At 32.6% G+C, this 17,996-nt stretch overlaps 1 protein-coding gene across 1 annotated transcript; it reads right to left on the bottom strand.

The window, feature by feature from the left end:
• Nucleotides 1-16,453: 16,453 nt before the first annotated feature.
• On the bottom strand, nucleotides 16,454-17,272 carry LOC137920360 (proteasome assembly chaperone 2). The gene has a single exon (XM_068763666.1). It carries the CDS (start codon nucleotides 17,196-17,198, stop codon nucleotides 16,455-16,457), a length of 744 nt encoding a protein of 247 aa, XP_068619767.1. The 5' UTR covers nucleotides 17,199-17,272; the 3' UTR covers nucleotide 16,454.
• Nucleotides 17,273-17,996: the final 724 nt, after the last annotated feature.

Raw genomic sequence — 17,996 nt, forward strand, 5'->3', positions numbered from 1 at the left:
TCGCTGCCCGTTTCCAGCAATTTCCGGCGACTTCAACTATGACCCTGGTCCACCTAGTACGGAACCTACCCACGCCGTGTCTATTGGCTCGTGGCCGCCACTCAAGAACACGTCGACCCCACGGCCATGGGTTATACGAGCGATGTGTCCCGCGCACTGCCAATTCAGACGAGCCTTGATTCTTCTGCTGATCTCCTAGTTTCTGATTTGATCTTTTAGCGAAGGTCGAAACCTTAGACCTCTACATGGTTTTTTAGATGACCGTGAGTATTTTTATAAGGTCCACCATAAGCAACCACGGAAAGCAAAAGGATTTCCTTTTTTTTGATGGATCAAGCGGGATCATTTTTACATAACAAAAAAATACTTTGATCATGTTTTATATCTCTTAACAGCATACTTTTCAATGTTTATATATGGTGAAAAATAAATTATTATATAATTAAATACTTGCCCCATATACTTCATACTCTATAATTATTGATTAGTCACAATCCAATAGAAATAAAACGAAAACAATATTCAGCGCTGTCAATTTATTTACTGATTTAATGTCTTAAAAATTAATAACGATACCAAAATCAAATTTGTACTTTCTACGTTGTAAGAATTTAGTAATAATGTGATTTTATTCACATTGTAACGACTTTCGCATATTTTTTTTTAGTTGAACTTACTCGGTTTTTTCTGACATGTTTACACAAATAAGGTAAGGATTAACAATAAGGGCTAATTAAAAATTCGCACAAAAAATTAAAATTAAATATCGGATAATAACAAACAATTTGTCAATGAAAAACGAATACAAAAAGAGAAACATAGATTTGGGTTTTTTACTTCGCAAAGCTCCACATTTAATCCTTTAAAAGCTCCAGTCATTAATCTTGTTGTATCAATGGGATATTACATAAAGCTCATAGATCTATTTGAATATATGACCGTGTTATCTCTCACTGTGGTAAATTTATAAGGATCGGATGCATTAGGAGCGTAATGAATTAAATGTTTCGATAGGTTGTATCCGCATTATCTGAAATGTCTAAAACATTATTATTTATAAAATATTGCAGACTAAATTATATCAAAGTATTGAAAGGGTTTCTATTTATAAAAATATCGTTATAGTCACAGCCCAGGAAGAGGAAAGGAATTAAACAAAAAGTTATTATAAATTTTCAAAGAGGTTCAAAACATTTTTTTACCATTTCTATAAGTCTAGCCTAGGTTATGCTTAGATTTGTACTTCTTTTAATTTTTAATGCTATTTGATAAAAGGTTACTTCTTAATACCAATATCTAGTTTATAGACTAAATAGTCTGTTTATTTCTGTATTAGATTATCGAAGCTGCAGCAGAGAAAAAGAGGTTACCTACAGCCTGCTACTTTGATCGTCAGTCCCGAGACTGTATCCAACCACTCTCTCTACAAGGCGAGGGACCCAGCACCCTTACGATGAACTGATGATATGAAATATTACCTTCAATGTATACTAAACAGTAACTCGGAAATTTCAGGTCAATTCTACTACAATTTCAATTCGTAAAGAGATGAACTCTTTACAATGAAGTCTACGAATTCTTGTATATATCAAAGAACAGTTAGCAGAGCCTAGTAAGTAATCGATGACAATGATCAAAACAGATTAAAAACAGAGGTCGTCATATTACCCACAGGTCATAAAATAGTTTTAACGAGCCGTCGTAAAAGAAATAAGCGGAATTGCAGACTGTCACCCTTGTCATAAATAGATTCTCTGGGTTCTCAATTTCAAACATTTTCTAGTTTGTATAGATCTTAATAATTATTTTGATACAAAATATAATTTCACACAGATATTACTTTATGAATACTATAGTGTTATATTTATTGATAAATCAACTGAACTTTTCGCTAAACTTTCTAATCCCCCTGGGACAAGCTTTACGAACAGAAACTTCTGTTGAACATGTCAGTTGCACATACATATGTGTCTAGGAATCACTTTTGACAGTCCACCGCTCTCTAATCTCCGTGCTCGGGGCGCTATGAGGAAGCTTTCATTATGTATTATATAAAATTAATGTAACAGATAATGATAAGTAACTTGTATCAATGTATATGTAGAAGAACTTTTAAAACAATTTCTTACAAAGGAAGTTCTTTTGAACCATGAGAACTCCTTTGTAATAATATAATTTCTCGCCTTTCAAACCGAGCCTATTTATATTTTTCTCGTATATCATTACAGAAGTAAAGATTCCGTTATTTATCAAATATTTTCCATAATCCTTATTTATTATGAATTTAACTATTATTATGAATGAATCTCTAACAATTTATTACAAAAAAGAGCTATTTTAACAATTTTAATTCTCTACGAGATGTAATCAGGATAACCACAAGGAGATCCGTAGGCAAACGAAAGTAATCCAGAAAAGCCAGCGAACAGGCAAGTGGCAATAAGAAGGCCATAAAGCGTGCAGAATATTTGGTCGCAGGGGATGGGGAGGAAAGAATTACACCTTTCTCCGAATACTGAGTAGGTAACAATTAGTCAATACAATACATCAGGCGACGCATCGACGTAGATTTTATTAATTTATTCGCTGGCGGATTTTGGATCCGTGAGCCCTGAGTCCGAAGAAACTGTAAAAGTCAGAACGACTAACAGCGTCCAGCACCAGTCAAATATAGCAGTAGGCAAGCCATAAAGCGCGTAGAACATTTGGTCGCTGGAGCCTAAGCTTTTAGGGTAGAAACCACGGACAGGCGAGCACAGCATAGAACATCCACCAACGAGGTAGTCAGACGACCTTGTAAAGGGCGTTGGAAGACGCTGGATGAAAAGCGATTCAAACTGGATGAAAATCATTAGGGCGTGGCCTGGTGCGTGGGCGGGCCTATGTTCAGCAGGAGACGTTCTTCAGCTAAAATGTGATTGTGTGTGCTAAAGTGTGATTCAATTTTGTGAAAAAACACAATATTCGAAACACGATTGAATATGAAACAAACCTAAATTTCATTTACACTGGTACTATTCTACCCTTAAAACACGATATTTGATAAAGAATTTCTAAACATAAGCATACAATGTAACTTTGTCTTATAAAAATCGTTGTTATTTGCAGAACGGCCGACCATTAATATATCACCATGTACGTTGCCTTCGTTCGTGTAACGCATCAATGAACAAGACAAATGACGAACATATAAATGCTTGTAGAAATACAAGCATTTATATAAACTAAGGAATAACAAATTGTGATACGTCAATGGTGGTTGCCTTTGACGTAGACATTTAGGGACAATTTCAATATGATTATGCGATTACAATACCAAAAAGTAGGCAACAGTCATAATCTGTTTACACATTGTGTATTAAATTTTTATTTAAAGTAAAAGACAATATTAATGATAAATATTGTTTTATTATCTTACGTCTATACCTGTAAAATATAAATGCTTTAATCTGTGTTGTTTTTTTATTTTTAAAAAATCTAATTTATCTTCAACAGCTTTTTTTAGTAAATTGAATATTATTACATCATATAAATTGCTTTATCAACCCCCTACCTTCATTTAACGTAGCTCGTTTAGGTATACCAGCATATAATATACTCACAAGTTATAGGCCCTGCTCAGCCATCAACCATAATTCGGCCGTGAAGGATCATTAATGACTCGCTTTCTTGGTGCCCTTAGCCTTTGATAGAAACGGAGTGCGGTGGCTCCGCTAGATAAAGAAAACAAAGAAGCAGTGTTCTAGAGTGGTTCCAGAGCAATGAGCTTAGGAGGAGAAGGGTAGATTATATTTTCCTCCAAGATGGTACTGCTTAGGACTATGTATAAAATTATTTCAAAGGCCACAGGGGGGAGGGGAGGTGGTAACCGTGATAGAATAACATGCACAACAATAAGAGGTTTTCGTCAATGTACGTGACCACAGACGTGACCCGTTCTTGTCCACGCAGAGGTGATTATGCGAAAGCATTTCCCCCACGAAAAGCAGAATTTTTTTTGCTGAATTTACAAATTATAAAGAAACTCTGAATTTAATTTTTGAAATTTCACATATTATTTTACTAATAACTTATATGAAGTTTGAAGAAGAAACAAAACAGACCTTCAATAACAGTCATTTTAAACGTATGCAAATCATATTTTACTCAAAATGCTTTCACAATCACTCCTATGGGTTTTGTTCGATAAAATCGATCGCGCGTTAGTAACTGATCATTGAATCAGAAAAATGTCGACCAGTCGAGAGATTCATTCACTTTAAAACATTTTATTTAATCTAGTTTAGTTTTCTGCATTAAGAGCAGATTTATTATTACAAAAAAAAAGAGAAGTAATTTTTTTATAATGAAAAAGCTAGTTAGTACACTACAAGTTTAGATAAGTTTAGTAAAATGTTGTGGTTATTTATTTATAAAACTTTTAATGAGATTAAAATCAGAATATATTACTGGACGAAATTGTTACTTACTTCAAAAGAAATACAGTGGATAGTCGACCTGCATGGCACCAGTCCAAATCGGCCATTTATATAAGTTATTTTCACTTAAACATATATTTTTCGTTTCCAGTTCTATTTTTACTTTATATCTTACCTAGACACAAAATCACGTAATCACTTTCTCACGTAAATCAAATTTTTGAAGGTTCAGTACGCTTAAGGTATTTATATTTTTACATAACCAAAGGGCCATTATAGCTAAATATACCATAACAAAAGTGCTATGTTTAAACTTCTTCGTATGTCATTTTATATATTAATTATTATATTGCTTTAGTAAAATGTTATTTGATCGTACACATTTAAACATTCGCGTTAGCGATACTTATTTACCTAAAGAATTAAACATATTATAATAACGAAACAACGGTTATTATAGGTAAACACATACCGTTGAATACTATATGTTTTATTTAAATATGCTATATTTGTTACTGTAACATTTTTTTATATTATAACACGTTTTGTGGATTAATTATAAACAGCCGTTGATTAAAAAAAGTTTAGTATTTATTGGGGTACTCTTATGAATTTATATTTTATAATTAATACAGAAATTTAACTATCCCGTTTGCGATTTTCATTTCCCTAAAATAAATAATTTATAAGGACGTAACCGCTGTTATAATAGTCAAATACGTATCGTTAAAACGCTAAATGTATTTGTTTTATTTTATTACTATTCATCAAAAAACTTAATGTTTCGTAGATTAATTGTAAACTGGCTTCTATATTTTTTTTAATAAATATTGAAGTAAGCTTTCAAATTAATAGGTTTATAAATTCTAAATTTAAATCTTCGCGTTTGACTGATTTAACTGACTAGCCCAGCGTTAAATTTCTAATGACGGCTTGGAAGAAAAACAACTTGATGGCTGCCAATCCACAAAAACTATTTTAATGTGCTAGAGGATAAGGTTTCTTAATTTGTATATTTAATATTCAAGTAAAAACTATAGGATAGTCTATACATTTCGGTCTTTTCGAAAAAAGAAGCTTCTTCAATATAAATGATCCTACGTGATCAATTATATGAATAAATAAGTAAATATAGGTTTAAGTTGGACTATATGAGCAAATATTGTATCTTTCTGGATATTAATTTTTCAAAGGAAACATTAGAAACGTGTGGCAAAGACACATTACACTTATGAAATGCTTCCAACCAGAATCCTGTTCTCTAATCACCACTAGAAATGTTTTACAGTCGTGTTCCGAGAATTTAACAAAACAAATAAAACTTTCTTTTGAAATCTTTATGCATTTCATACAAAATCATTATTGTTTTTTTGATGCACTAACCTAGTCGACTTCACAAACTATAAATATAAAATACAAAAAATCAATGCATGCAACTAATAGTAAAATAGAGATTAATTCACATTGTGATTAACAGTCAAACATCATTCATTCATTCATTCATTTCAGTCAATAGAAGCCCACTGCAGGGCATAGGCCTCCCCCAAAGATCGCGACAATGGTCTTGCGCTGCCTGTGTTCAGCTATCTAGTGGTGGCCCTACTCAAGCCGTTTCTATCAGCTCGTGACCACCACTCGAGAACCTTTCGGCCCCAAAGAGAACCTCTATACGAGCGATGTGCCACGCCCCCACTTCAGACTCGATCTTCGACTTTCGATCTCCTCATTTGTCATTCGATCTCACAGTGCAGCTCCAAAGATATCCCACTTCAGTAATTATTCCTAGCTTCTTATATTTCCGAGTATTTAAAAAAAAATAATGAACTAACAAATGGTTTAATTAATATTTAAATACTATAAATATTAGAAATACATTTCTGAAATTATTTAGATTTGAATTGGGACAAGGGATTATCTTACAAAAGCATACAAGCAATTGGCAAAGGAAACTAAACTGCTTGCCAACATTCGGTATCAGTGTTTGTTAAAGTTATTCAATTACATAACTTTAGTCTTTATCTTAATAATTCCGATAAAAATACCAATGATAAAAGTTGAATGCTTTTTGAATATTTTGTTACACGCGAATTTCATTAACATTACAACCATAAATTTAAAAGAAATTTGTTAATATTTAATTTCCAATTTGTTGCCGCTCTAGAAAAGTGCAGGTCTCATTTTGCTTGCATATTATAATGATCTACGGGGTAATTAATTATCGGTATAGAAATATTAAAATGGTGAACGTATAGCACATTTGCTGTCAATTGAATGAAACACCCTATCTAAAAATCAATGATTTCAGATACTATAAAAATACGTAATGAAAATATAGTAAGAAAAAGAGTTTTAAAATTGAAAAAAAAAAAAGCGTATTTAATTTAATTATTGTGTACTATCTGTCCCTGCAGACTTTGTGCTGCCATATGTTATAACGGCACCCCATCTTAATTTCATGTTATTCATTACATGCTTTGCAATAGGCGTCTGTCGGCTGATATGATTGATAATGAAAATATTTCAGAGTGATCACTTTGTCATTGAAACTTGCGATCGTAGGTAGAGGGTTCGATTCCCGTTATACAGCGTTATATGATTCACATTTTGTGCTGTTAATTATATAGGAATGCCGCTGGTCACTTTGATTACCTAGCCGCCTGCCAAACGTGGTGATTATGGCATATCCCCCGTAAGATCTTTATGGGAGACTTAAGGCTTAAACGATGACTTTATATATTTTAGAAGTAGACGTAAAAATCAATCAATCAATCTGTACTCGTTAACTCTTGGGTGTCACAATAATAGACAAATTATCCATTACGTGTTGCTATTTCTCTTTTTTTTTTCTAATACATAATCAAAGCCGCGTAAATACTGATGCCACGGTGGTCTTCTTAGACTTATCTTTTACAATGTGTAACTTGATTAAATCTATTTCTAAAGAAAGTTAAATATACTTTATTAATACTTAAACGCAAATTTGTATGACCTGCCGATGTCGAGAAACGATAAAATAACCTATGCTTTTCTTATCGGCGTACGACAAATAGGGGTCCGGGCGTTGCGAGCGGCGCTATAAATCGCCCGAAACGATAACACATTTATTACTTGAGCAAGTTCAACAATAGTGTGCGAAAAGAACCATTTAGATAGAGTTACCACTCTTAGAGGCTTCTCAAAATTTCGGTTTTTATAAGATAACAGATAATATGTTGCTGATAAATTGTTACGAGAAAAATTATGGAAAAAAAGGAAATTAAAGCCTAATGTGAGCAGCCTTTTTATTGTACTATATGCTTGCTTTATGTGGTATCCGGGTCCACTTCAACAATAGCATCACAACCAATCTTCCAAGAATGTCGTAAAAAAAACTTATTAAATGTATCTTAACGTTTATAACAAAGAATATTAAATAAAAAGCAATTATATGACAACAACCTCCACTGTGACAGTCCCTTTGCCAGATGCAAAAAGATGATGTCAAGAAGATTAAACTCGGCCGTAACACAATCAGCGCTGAAATTCGGGCAGCGATCATGTGATCCGACAACTTTTTCGCCTTTGATAGCACGAAGCGAGGACAGGAGCCTAGAAGAGTTAAATGACCCTAAAAGCTTGAGATTGGAAGGGCGGGGAAACAGATCATTTAACAACTTCCCAACGTCCCTTAACGTTATTCGTAACGATGGATGTAAAAATCAGATATTAAAAATGAATGATACGAGAAAAACAAAAGTCAAAGATTTAAAAAAAATCAATAAATCGGCAAGCTAAATTAACCGCGAGATACTGACTATAGCAAGCCAAAGGTTAATTAAGCAAAACGTACATTGAAGCGTGCCTGCGCGGACGTTTTTATTAACTTTCCTTTTAATTTAATTAAATTTAATTAAAAAGTGAATGTGCGACTAACCACAATTGCGAGCTTTAGCGCAATCGTTAATGAAAAAAGTAAAGTTACAAACAACAAACCGAAACCGAAACTAACCATTGTTGTACTACATATATTAATAAACATTAATTTTCATTATCATGAAATTAAGCAAACGCTAACGGTAAAAGGTTAACTATCCGACTTAACCGAGTTAACATCATTAGGTGTTAACATTATAAATTATTTATTATATGTTATTCTACACACCTCCTGTTAAGATAAACAAACATAAAAGAATAGAAGACATTGAAAAAGCTAACAATGTATTTCTATTTATATTAAGTGTTAAAAAATCCTGAAGCGATTAAACTTTATTTCTTTCAAAATTTTTAAACGTTAGTAAATAAAAAAATATGGAGTCAAGAGGGCGGAACACATCGCTCGTGTAGCCAACAACCGTTGAGGCCAAAAACTTCTCGGGTGGCGACCACGAGCCGGTATACGCGACGTAGGTAGGCTTCCACTATTTGGACCGACGACATGATCTAAGTCGAGGTAAGTTACTGAATGCACGCAGCGCAAGATCGGTCATTGTGGCAATGTTTGGGTAAAATATGTCTTGCAACCGGCGTCAATCGCCTAACATGAATAAGTGAATGAATGAAAATTAAAAAATTGTTTTGAAGGTCTAAACGACATTAAAGAATAAATTTTATTTAAATTCATTGACAGAATAATCCTTTAACCTAATAACAGGATGTCCTGTTTTAGTAATTACATCTATTAAAATACAATTGTGAAACAGAGACATATTAAGCAAATTTAATATTCCAATCGATTCAATAACGCATTATGTAAGGCGCCAAGAGTTTCCACATGACAGACATGTTTTCCGGCTCATTGGTCCATTATTAATTGCACATAAATAACATATTTTATTTTATTATCATACAAAAGCTGGTTGAGCCTTCATAATCAGTTCTTTTTATGAGATAGGGTTTTAACTTACGATTACTCTTTAGTTTTAATTCGTAAATAAAACACAATGTAGGTATTACTTTTAAATCTGGAATGATAATAAAAGAGTAATACAGTTTTATCACCATTGCCCTAGTCTCTCATTAATTTAATGTGGAACGTCCTCCCAATCGTTATATAGGGTGATTAGTTAATCTATACCAATATATCTGTATAACGATTATATAAAACTTTATTAGATATATATATAGATTATATAAACGTTTAAAGACATGAGATACACAGGTGACATTCATCTTTGAAAAGCTTACCTGCTTTTGATTAATATATGTAACACTCTATCTGAAAATCATTAATTTCAGAGCTGATAATAAGAATAACGTAATATTATGTATAATCTGTAATAAATATATAATCATAATACTATCTGTCACTATATCACTCGTTGTAACTACGGCAGGTTGTGAAAGCTGTCCCGGAGTTTCGACAAAAGGCGTTTAGCCTTTAGGAGTCCGGCATAACCATTTCGTTTTGCCCGCAAGGAAAAAGCATTCCATGTTGAATTTCCCCACGAGACAAAACAGGCTTCGGCCTAAATAAAGAGCGTAGTATTATCTCTTCCAGCTGCAGATATTATCACAGCTCTAATGTTCTCTCTACCAACAATCTTCTTCTGCAACCGTACCTCTCATAATCCTAGTCTATGGTCATTAAAATCCATCATGGATCATTAACACCAGACTTACAATCACAAGTTCTGGTAAATAATATAAGAATTTTTAGGTTTTCAATGTCTTTTCTTTATTTCTAGAAGTAAACAAAGGCGCAGGGCTTTAAGCTATGTGAATAGTAGTTATATGCTATGCGCAATTTGGGGCTGCTCGGAACCATGAAACAAAATTCCCCGCCTCACCGCCCTAGCGCGCCATCTTGATTTATGAGGTGGGAACTCTCATTAGCCCAGTTTTTTGATTAGTTTTTTAAATTATCATCTATATTTATATGTAATAAATATTTACCTACTAACTTTTTAAATTAGATGATATATAAGTAAAAAGATTTAATGTTGATCTGCTTTTTTTCGTTAATTTTTTTTTTTGTTAACCTAGCGCGTTTTACAATCACCTCGGATTGAATAATAATTAATTTTGTTTTTTTTTTTTTAATTCCTTTATATTTACATGTAAAATTGTATATTTTGTTGGTAATCATTAAAAAACAAAATTAAAAATTATTACTTTGATTTCCTGTATTAAACATATTCTGAGTAGATACGCTGAATAGATGGCCGTTACAGACTTTGAGTTCTGGAGTAAAGATGACGGCCTGACCGGCGCAACGTTGGACGTGCTCAAACAAGGTGACCAGATCATGGTTAGGATGATCAAATAGGAAGGCATAGGTAACAGTAATTGATGGTTGAAATGGTATGCAAATAATATTTAATGGTCATATTTTAGTAAATTCAACGACAATTTATCTAAAATGTAACTTCACACTTTCTATTACTCGGGTAAACGTTTAAAATGTAATTTGCCTCTTGCGAAAATAGATTACCGCGTTTTCGAATCGGTAACAAAGTGGAAGCAACGGGTGGGGTGAGTTGAGACTGGTTAAAACCTAATACGATTTCAAATATGTCAATATTGTATAACGAGGATTGACTGCTTGCTTGAAAAGCCTGCATTGATTTTATGTCGCTTAAGACGGCGCTTGAGTGCTATAATTTCACAAGTTGATAATTCAATTACATTATAATGTTTACTTATAAACATGTACATACAAAACAACAGCATCGTATAACTCAATTTATTCCAAAAAATTCTAAAAAGGAACACTTTCCTGTATTTTTTAATAAAACATCGTATTGACAAAAGATGAAAAGTTAAGAAAAAATGAAATAAATCCCTAATTTGTTATTTATAATAAATTAATTGATGTCTTATTCCGATATTTTATTAAATATTCAAGCGCAATATAAGGTGTCCACTGGCCAGACGACCTCGTTGGATATAGTCTTTGGAAGACGCTGGACGCAGTCCAGTTACAACTGGTCCTATTGGAAATCTATAGCCAGCAGCGGACGTTCTGTGGCTGAAATGATGATAATTATGATAAATATTCTTATTAAAGAATTGGCTAATGTTATTTCACTTATATAACATCGTTTTTTTTTTAATTTTTGTTTTGTTGTGCAAAGCGAAAATCTGCCATATGCCTAAAATACAAACGTATTAGTGCACAGGATTAGATATAAAAACTTGGTTTCATGAAGTGTATAATTATAATTAATTCAATATATGCTCAAAATCACTTTATTAAATTCAACCTGGTGTTAAATAAAAATACAATTACATATTTTCGTTCTAAATTTAATTTTAATTGGTGATACAATCCAATACCAGAGCGCCTATTTGAAATAATCCTAAAAGTTTGCACGCTGAAACCTTGTGTATATCTAAGTACAGCGCTCTCTTTTCTATTATTTAGTACAAAACTTATTCTAATGAAAAAAGAACATACGTCTTATACAGCTTTTCAAGTCAATATACCTTTCTTCTGAATTAAACATTAAGGTAAATATTTCAACGCGTAGCAAAAGCTAAGCATAATACGAATATACTGTCTGAACTCGCTTTATTCCATAAGTAGTTACAAAAGCGACGGCGACATGTATTTGTTTATTTATGACATTGAAAGATGGTGTTTTTTAACATGTCTCAGTTGTTTTATGGGATTTTGCAAATTCACTAGAAGACACTAAATATTTGATCTAAGATATATCACTTGCCATATACACAGAAGGACAAAAAATAATACATGATCTCTTTCTATTACATGACAACATTCAGTAAATGCATGCGCTAAGTATGAATTAAATTTAAAAATTTCATTTGTAATTTTAAAAGAAAAACGGCTTTACGTTAATATATTATAAAATTGTGTAATTGTGAAAGGTATAATAAAACTAATTATTACTTCGAACCATATATATTTATTAATTTGAGAAGAGTTTCGATATAACAAAAATTAAGAAGTTATAAAATACGGCTATGGTAAATAAAGCATTGCATATTAACCTTTTTAAATAGTTTTATGTGAATTTAAAAAAAAAACAATTCGTTTCTATATGTAATTCTAAGAGAAAAGAAATGAATAACACATGCTTTTTTTAAACAAAACGTCGTCAGATACTAATATTGCTAATATATATTATGAGCCACACCACGATACAATAATGCTTTATTTAATGTATTTATATAATATAAATAAACATATTATATAATAGTAGTCTACCGCCTGCTTCGCGTAGGCCGCACTGACTTTTAGGTGTAATTTCATGAAATCCTTTGTTGGTAATTTTAACGATCCAAAATAAATATTCTGCCCGTGTATTATACTTATAAGAGCTATAGTTTCAGAATATTTATATTTTAATAATGAACGCACGCCAAAAACTGGTGGTGAATTTTCCTATTTTTATAAATTCTTAGCTGACCTCCAAGCGATGTAAGTAATATTCATTATTTAAGTTTAATGTCTCTAAGCCTTTTTTTGCCAAAAAAATATCATTTATCCAAATAAAATCAAATTATAAACATAGTTTACAATTGCACAGAATTAAAAAAAGCATTTCATAAATAACATTATTTTTACGGTTCTTTCTCTTTATTTCTTAATAATGTTCTTAAATAAAACTTAAAAGTGGATCAATTAAAACTAATTTAAATTTTTAAGTATTTAGTCATCACTTAGCGTAAAGAGAGATTAAATTAATTTATAAAGTGTGTAAACATAACGTTTAATTAATTTTTAAATAAAATACATTGATAACGTAATGCAGTAATAAAACCTGAAATCCAATCTACCGTGCTAGCTAACAGCCTGTCATTGTTAGAAATTAGGTGGTTGAATCGGACCCTACAGCCATTCTATCGCCTGATTAAACCGCTTCTATTTATTCCAGTAACAACCGAAACATTCCGACTTCGTATTGCGGAAAAAAAGAATGAAAATAGACCAATTGGTAAAGGATATATATAGGTAATATAGCCATAGCTTTAGCTACCACTGGTATAGAGATCAATAACAACTAATAGGTATGATAATTATTTGCATAAATCCAGCGATGCTGAGATGGAGATCTGTATTGTTTATATTATTTACAACTTACCAACTATAGTGTTATGTTCTGCAAGTAAATTCAACGAGAACTTTCATGTCATTTAAACATCGATTGATACTGCACTAATAGTTTGGCAGTGAGGCGGTGTTACAAAACTTACTTTTATACGGGGTGATTGGTTATAAATTTAAAATGTTTAAAGTTGTGAATATACACCTCATTTGTCAGGTGTAAAAGTTTCCAGTCGCTCTGTATAAAGTGATTACTATGTAATATGTTACATTAACTTATTTTTATCTACAGGCATTGGCCAGGTCTGTCGCATTTCAATAGATAAAAATAACTTTATGCAGTACAAAGTTTAAAGGAAAAGATAGAAGATAGTAATTCCTAATTTCGAACACGCTTTTTCTATATTATTGTGTTGTGTTTTGAAGTCATGGATTTTTGGATATGGTGTACCATATATTAATTGACAGTAAATAATCTAAACATTCACCGCTTTTGAGCTTTTACACCTTTATAACTCATCATCCTGAAGTCACTGAGAGCAGGCTATTTCCAAAGGACCTTTAACTCCTGGTTTTGCAAATTTTCTTATACACAAATACACCGAAAAAACATATCTTAACAGGTAAGAAAATATTTGATGCCCGGTCGGTCTACGGAATGGAGTCCCTTAATCACTAAGACGTCCTTCACGCCAGATCTTGTGTAAAAGCCTATGAACCAACAATCAGCACCAGGACGCTATTTCAGCCTACCGCGTGCTCCGCAGTATCGAGGTGGACGCGGTCTCGGCCCAGCTCTTCACGGGGCACGGGGGGTTCTCTGAGTACCTCCATAGGTTCAAGCTCAAGGAGGACCCCTCGTGCTTCTGTGAACCGGGCGTGGACTAGACCGTGATCCACCTTGTGGCCCGGTGTTCCGCATTCGGGGGACTCTGGCACGGCTTCGAGTGCCGGTCTGGCGTTGAAATCAAGGAGGAGACAATAGCCTCCCTGATAGGCGGCGATGACAAACAGGCGTTCATAACCCTTTGTAAAGAGATCGCCAAAAGGGCGATAGAAAGAAATAAAACAAACAGAGTATAAAAAGACAAATAGATTAAAAACGTAAATAGAAACAAAACTGTGATAGAAATATTTATAGAATAAGTAATAATGTGTAAAAAAAAATGTAAAATAAAAATATAAATCAAAAAATGTAAAAAGAAAAAGGGAAAAATGATAGACGAACAGAGCAAAAGGGTAAGAAAGAAGAAATGTGGTATAAAAGAATGGAATGAAAGATCATGTGAAGAATGGAAGCAGAGAACGGAAATAAAAATAAACTAAGTGAAAAAAAATGCCCAAAAAAGACCCTGTCCCACCACAAGATAGGGGTACGAGAGGCCCCCAATAGCGGGGGTCATTTAAAAAAAAAGAAAAAAAAAGAACCAGCACCAGGATCATCTGCCACCTAGGGTAGCCAAAACCCACTTTCCTCGTACTTACGAGCACTCCTCAAATCGAAGTATCCATTTATTTATTTTAAATAGTCACGCTGCAGGGGTAAATAACTAAACAAAACATAATAATAGGTTATAACCTAACCTAAACCTAACCTAACCTAAACCTAACCTAACCTAATTCTAGACATAGGCTAGTTCACTGATAGACATATGCCTACCCAAAGTTTTCCAATAGGACAGGTTCGAAGGTTCGAAGCAGGTCGTCTGTCCACCTTGTACGTGGAAGTACTTAGTTTACGACTTCGTTGTCTTCATTTAAGTTCCCAACAGCCATTGGTTCTATAACTTCAACTTACCAATCCGCTAAACTATTTCGGATACTATTGCTCATCTACGAATCTCTTCCTCTTCGATCTCGTAAAGAAATCTTGAGCATAGCCATCCTCATAGCTTATTAAGCGTACTACAAGTCGTAGAGTGAAATATAGTGGGATCAAAACCGCTTTACCTCGTCTTAAAAGATCGCGATGAGGAGGGGCGGAGGAGAAAAGAATCACGGCGCCACTTCCACGAGGTATATATTTCTCCCTTGTCTCGTCCTTCACATACGTAAGGCGCGGTCGAGCGGTTAGTAGCACTACATTTATCTGAATTGCGTTACAAGCAGAAGAAAGTTTATGGTGGAAATAATATATAAACAATAATGAAATACAAAAAAATTTTAGAAATATTTAAGTAGTAAAAATATATTCAATGCAAAACATCAAATATAACTTCCGCATTTTAATTGCATTGCGAAACTCTCTAAAGACATTCTTTTAACGTTTACTGATAACAATTGTATCGTAAATGAGTCCCATTCAGTATGCTTTTTTGTAATTACACCAACGACCAAGTTTTTTTTATTGCAAACGCTTTTCTGAAATAAAGAAAAATAAACGTTGCTTTTATTATTTCAGACATTGTTCGATTTTATTTTTATATCAACGTTACGGATTGGTATAAGACGGGTGGGTTTAGAACACTGCTATTTCGGTCCTGGATTCCGCCACGCACATGTGGCATTCGGAGCGCCGGATCCTGGTGAACGAGATCAGGCGAGACCAGCTAATGAGTCACACTGTTTGATCATATGTGACATGCAACCAAAACATACATACATGCAAATTTCAATTAACAACACCGAAATAAGGTAATATGAAATTTAGAATAATTTATTTTGCTGTAACATAACTGGTTGCTTTTTATTATATAATCAGAACTAACATACAGTGTCTAACATATTCCTATGCATACTATCATAAAATTTATATTTTAAACACGTTAAGTGTATTAGAACCTTTATAATATTTTTATGAACCCAAAAAAAATTGATCAATTTACAGTGCTAACGTCTCTCTGTGATTTTGCTTTGAAATAAATTTTAGTTATTAGGTACAATAAAATATACTACCACACAATACCATATTTTATTGTCTAATACTTTCCAATCAATTCCAGTCAAATAATTTTCCTTAGCAAGAACTTTACAGACATTCTGTACTATGTGGGACAGATAAAAAATCGTATAATTAAATAAAACAAAACAAATAATAATTGTCACATTTAATAGATGTTAATAGGAGGTGGTCTACCAAAAAGAAGTTTCCAAGACACAGGTTGAATCAGTTGTGACAAGAAGTCTATGTTTTGGTTAAACAATGATAATATTTTATTTAAATTATAAATCATGTCATATGCATCTGGGATGTTATCACCTTCTGAACAAAACTTATACAAAATAAAACAAGGAAGCAAATGTTCTTTGCTAATTTCAAAAAACATCGATGCAAAACCTCCACCAAAAATCTTCAATCTTCCTTCATCTTGTTCATGTTCAACCAATTTCAATCTGTTAATTTCATCGGCATATAGCTTTGGTTCAGTAGAAACATACCGAAAAGGTGAAGTACTGATGTGTTTTTTCTCGTGAGCGTAGCTGCTTGTTAAAAGTACAACATTCTTTATTTTTTTCTCCACAAATTTTTCCACAAATTTTTTTAAGAATCCTTGGGCATATTTGTAAACAAGTGGTGCCCTTATTTGAACAACAACAATTTTTCTTAATTTACAATGGTATACTTCGCAGGAGCTTGATAAACAAGATGAATTAAGATCATATGGGTCATATCCCAAAACAGGTATCAACGCTGGACTGTACACAGTAGCAATTTTTTTCATTTGCAGAGATGAAATTAGCAAGTCACATGCAAGTTGCCCGACGTTACCAACAGCTACACTTGGTATTATTAAAGTGCATCCTGATAAATCGCTTTCATCAAAAAACTTCCAATGGTTATTTTGACTCATCCTTATGGATTTTAAAACTAATTAGTTTAGTAAACACAAAATGAAGAACCAAAACAAACAGATGACATGCGTTTTCGAATTCTGACATTTAATATATAGGTTTTGGTTACTTCGTTTCATGCTATCTTATATCGTTAACAATCCCACAATTTATTTTTCGGAATATAATTTTTTATTCAGAAATTTATGTATTACCTAAGAAGAGTAAAAATTCACTTTGCTGCAGCATATAAAAACTAAAATTTAGTATAAAATTACGTAATTCAAAAAAGATTTAGTGAATATAGTGGTAATAGATATTAAAATTTTATTCTAAATTATCAATGTCTTTTTTTAAAATATTTTTAACCACATTACTGCAGAGTTATTTGTCTGCCGAACATTTTGTTTATAAAACTAACGTGTTAGTATGTCTTCAGCCAAAAAAAGAAAGCCAAGATGTCAGATTGGTGTTTATTCTTCTGTTGGCACTGCGACTATAAATTTTCTTGAAATTCTCTGGAATTACTAATATTTCCGTTTCTATTGATGTAAAAAGAAGTTATTTCAATCATATTATTCTGATTATGACCGAAAAAGAAACTGTTGACCCACAATTAGAAGACTTCATTTTAGCTGAAACGCAGAAACAACGTTTTCAGGTTAATGCTATTTATTTTATTATAGACATTTGATAACAGTGTAATACTGACACATATATTTTGACTCAATACTTTATTATATAATATATCTAAATTAATAAAATCACTTTATTACACAATGACCTTTAGTCATTTCATTGAAGCTTACAGAGCTAAT

Source organism: Battus philenor, unplaced genomic scaffold (assembly GCF_028537555.1).
Source record: "Battus philenor isolate CCGP_79_NKW_IND1 unplaced genomic scaffold, ilBatPhil1.0.hap1 SCAF_18, whole genome shotgun sequence".
Taxonomy (NCBI): Eukaryota; Metazoa; Arthropoda; class Insecta; order Lepidoptera; family Papilionidae; genus Battus; species Battus philenor.

Excerpts from the sequence above, each read along its gene's own strand:
- LOC137920360 (XM_068763666.1), bottom strand. The coding sequence starts at position 17,198 with ATGAGTCAAAATAACCATTGGAAGTTTTTTGATGAAAGCGATTTATCA.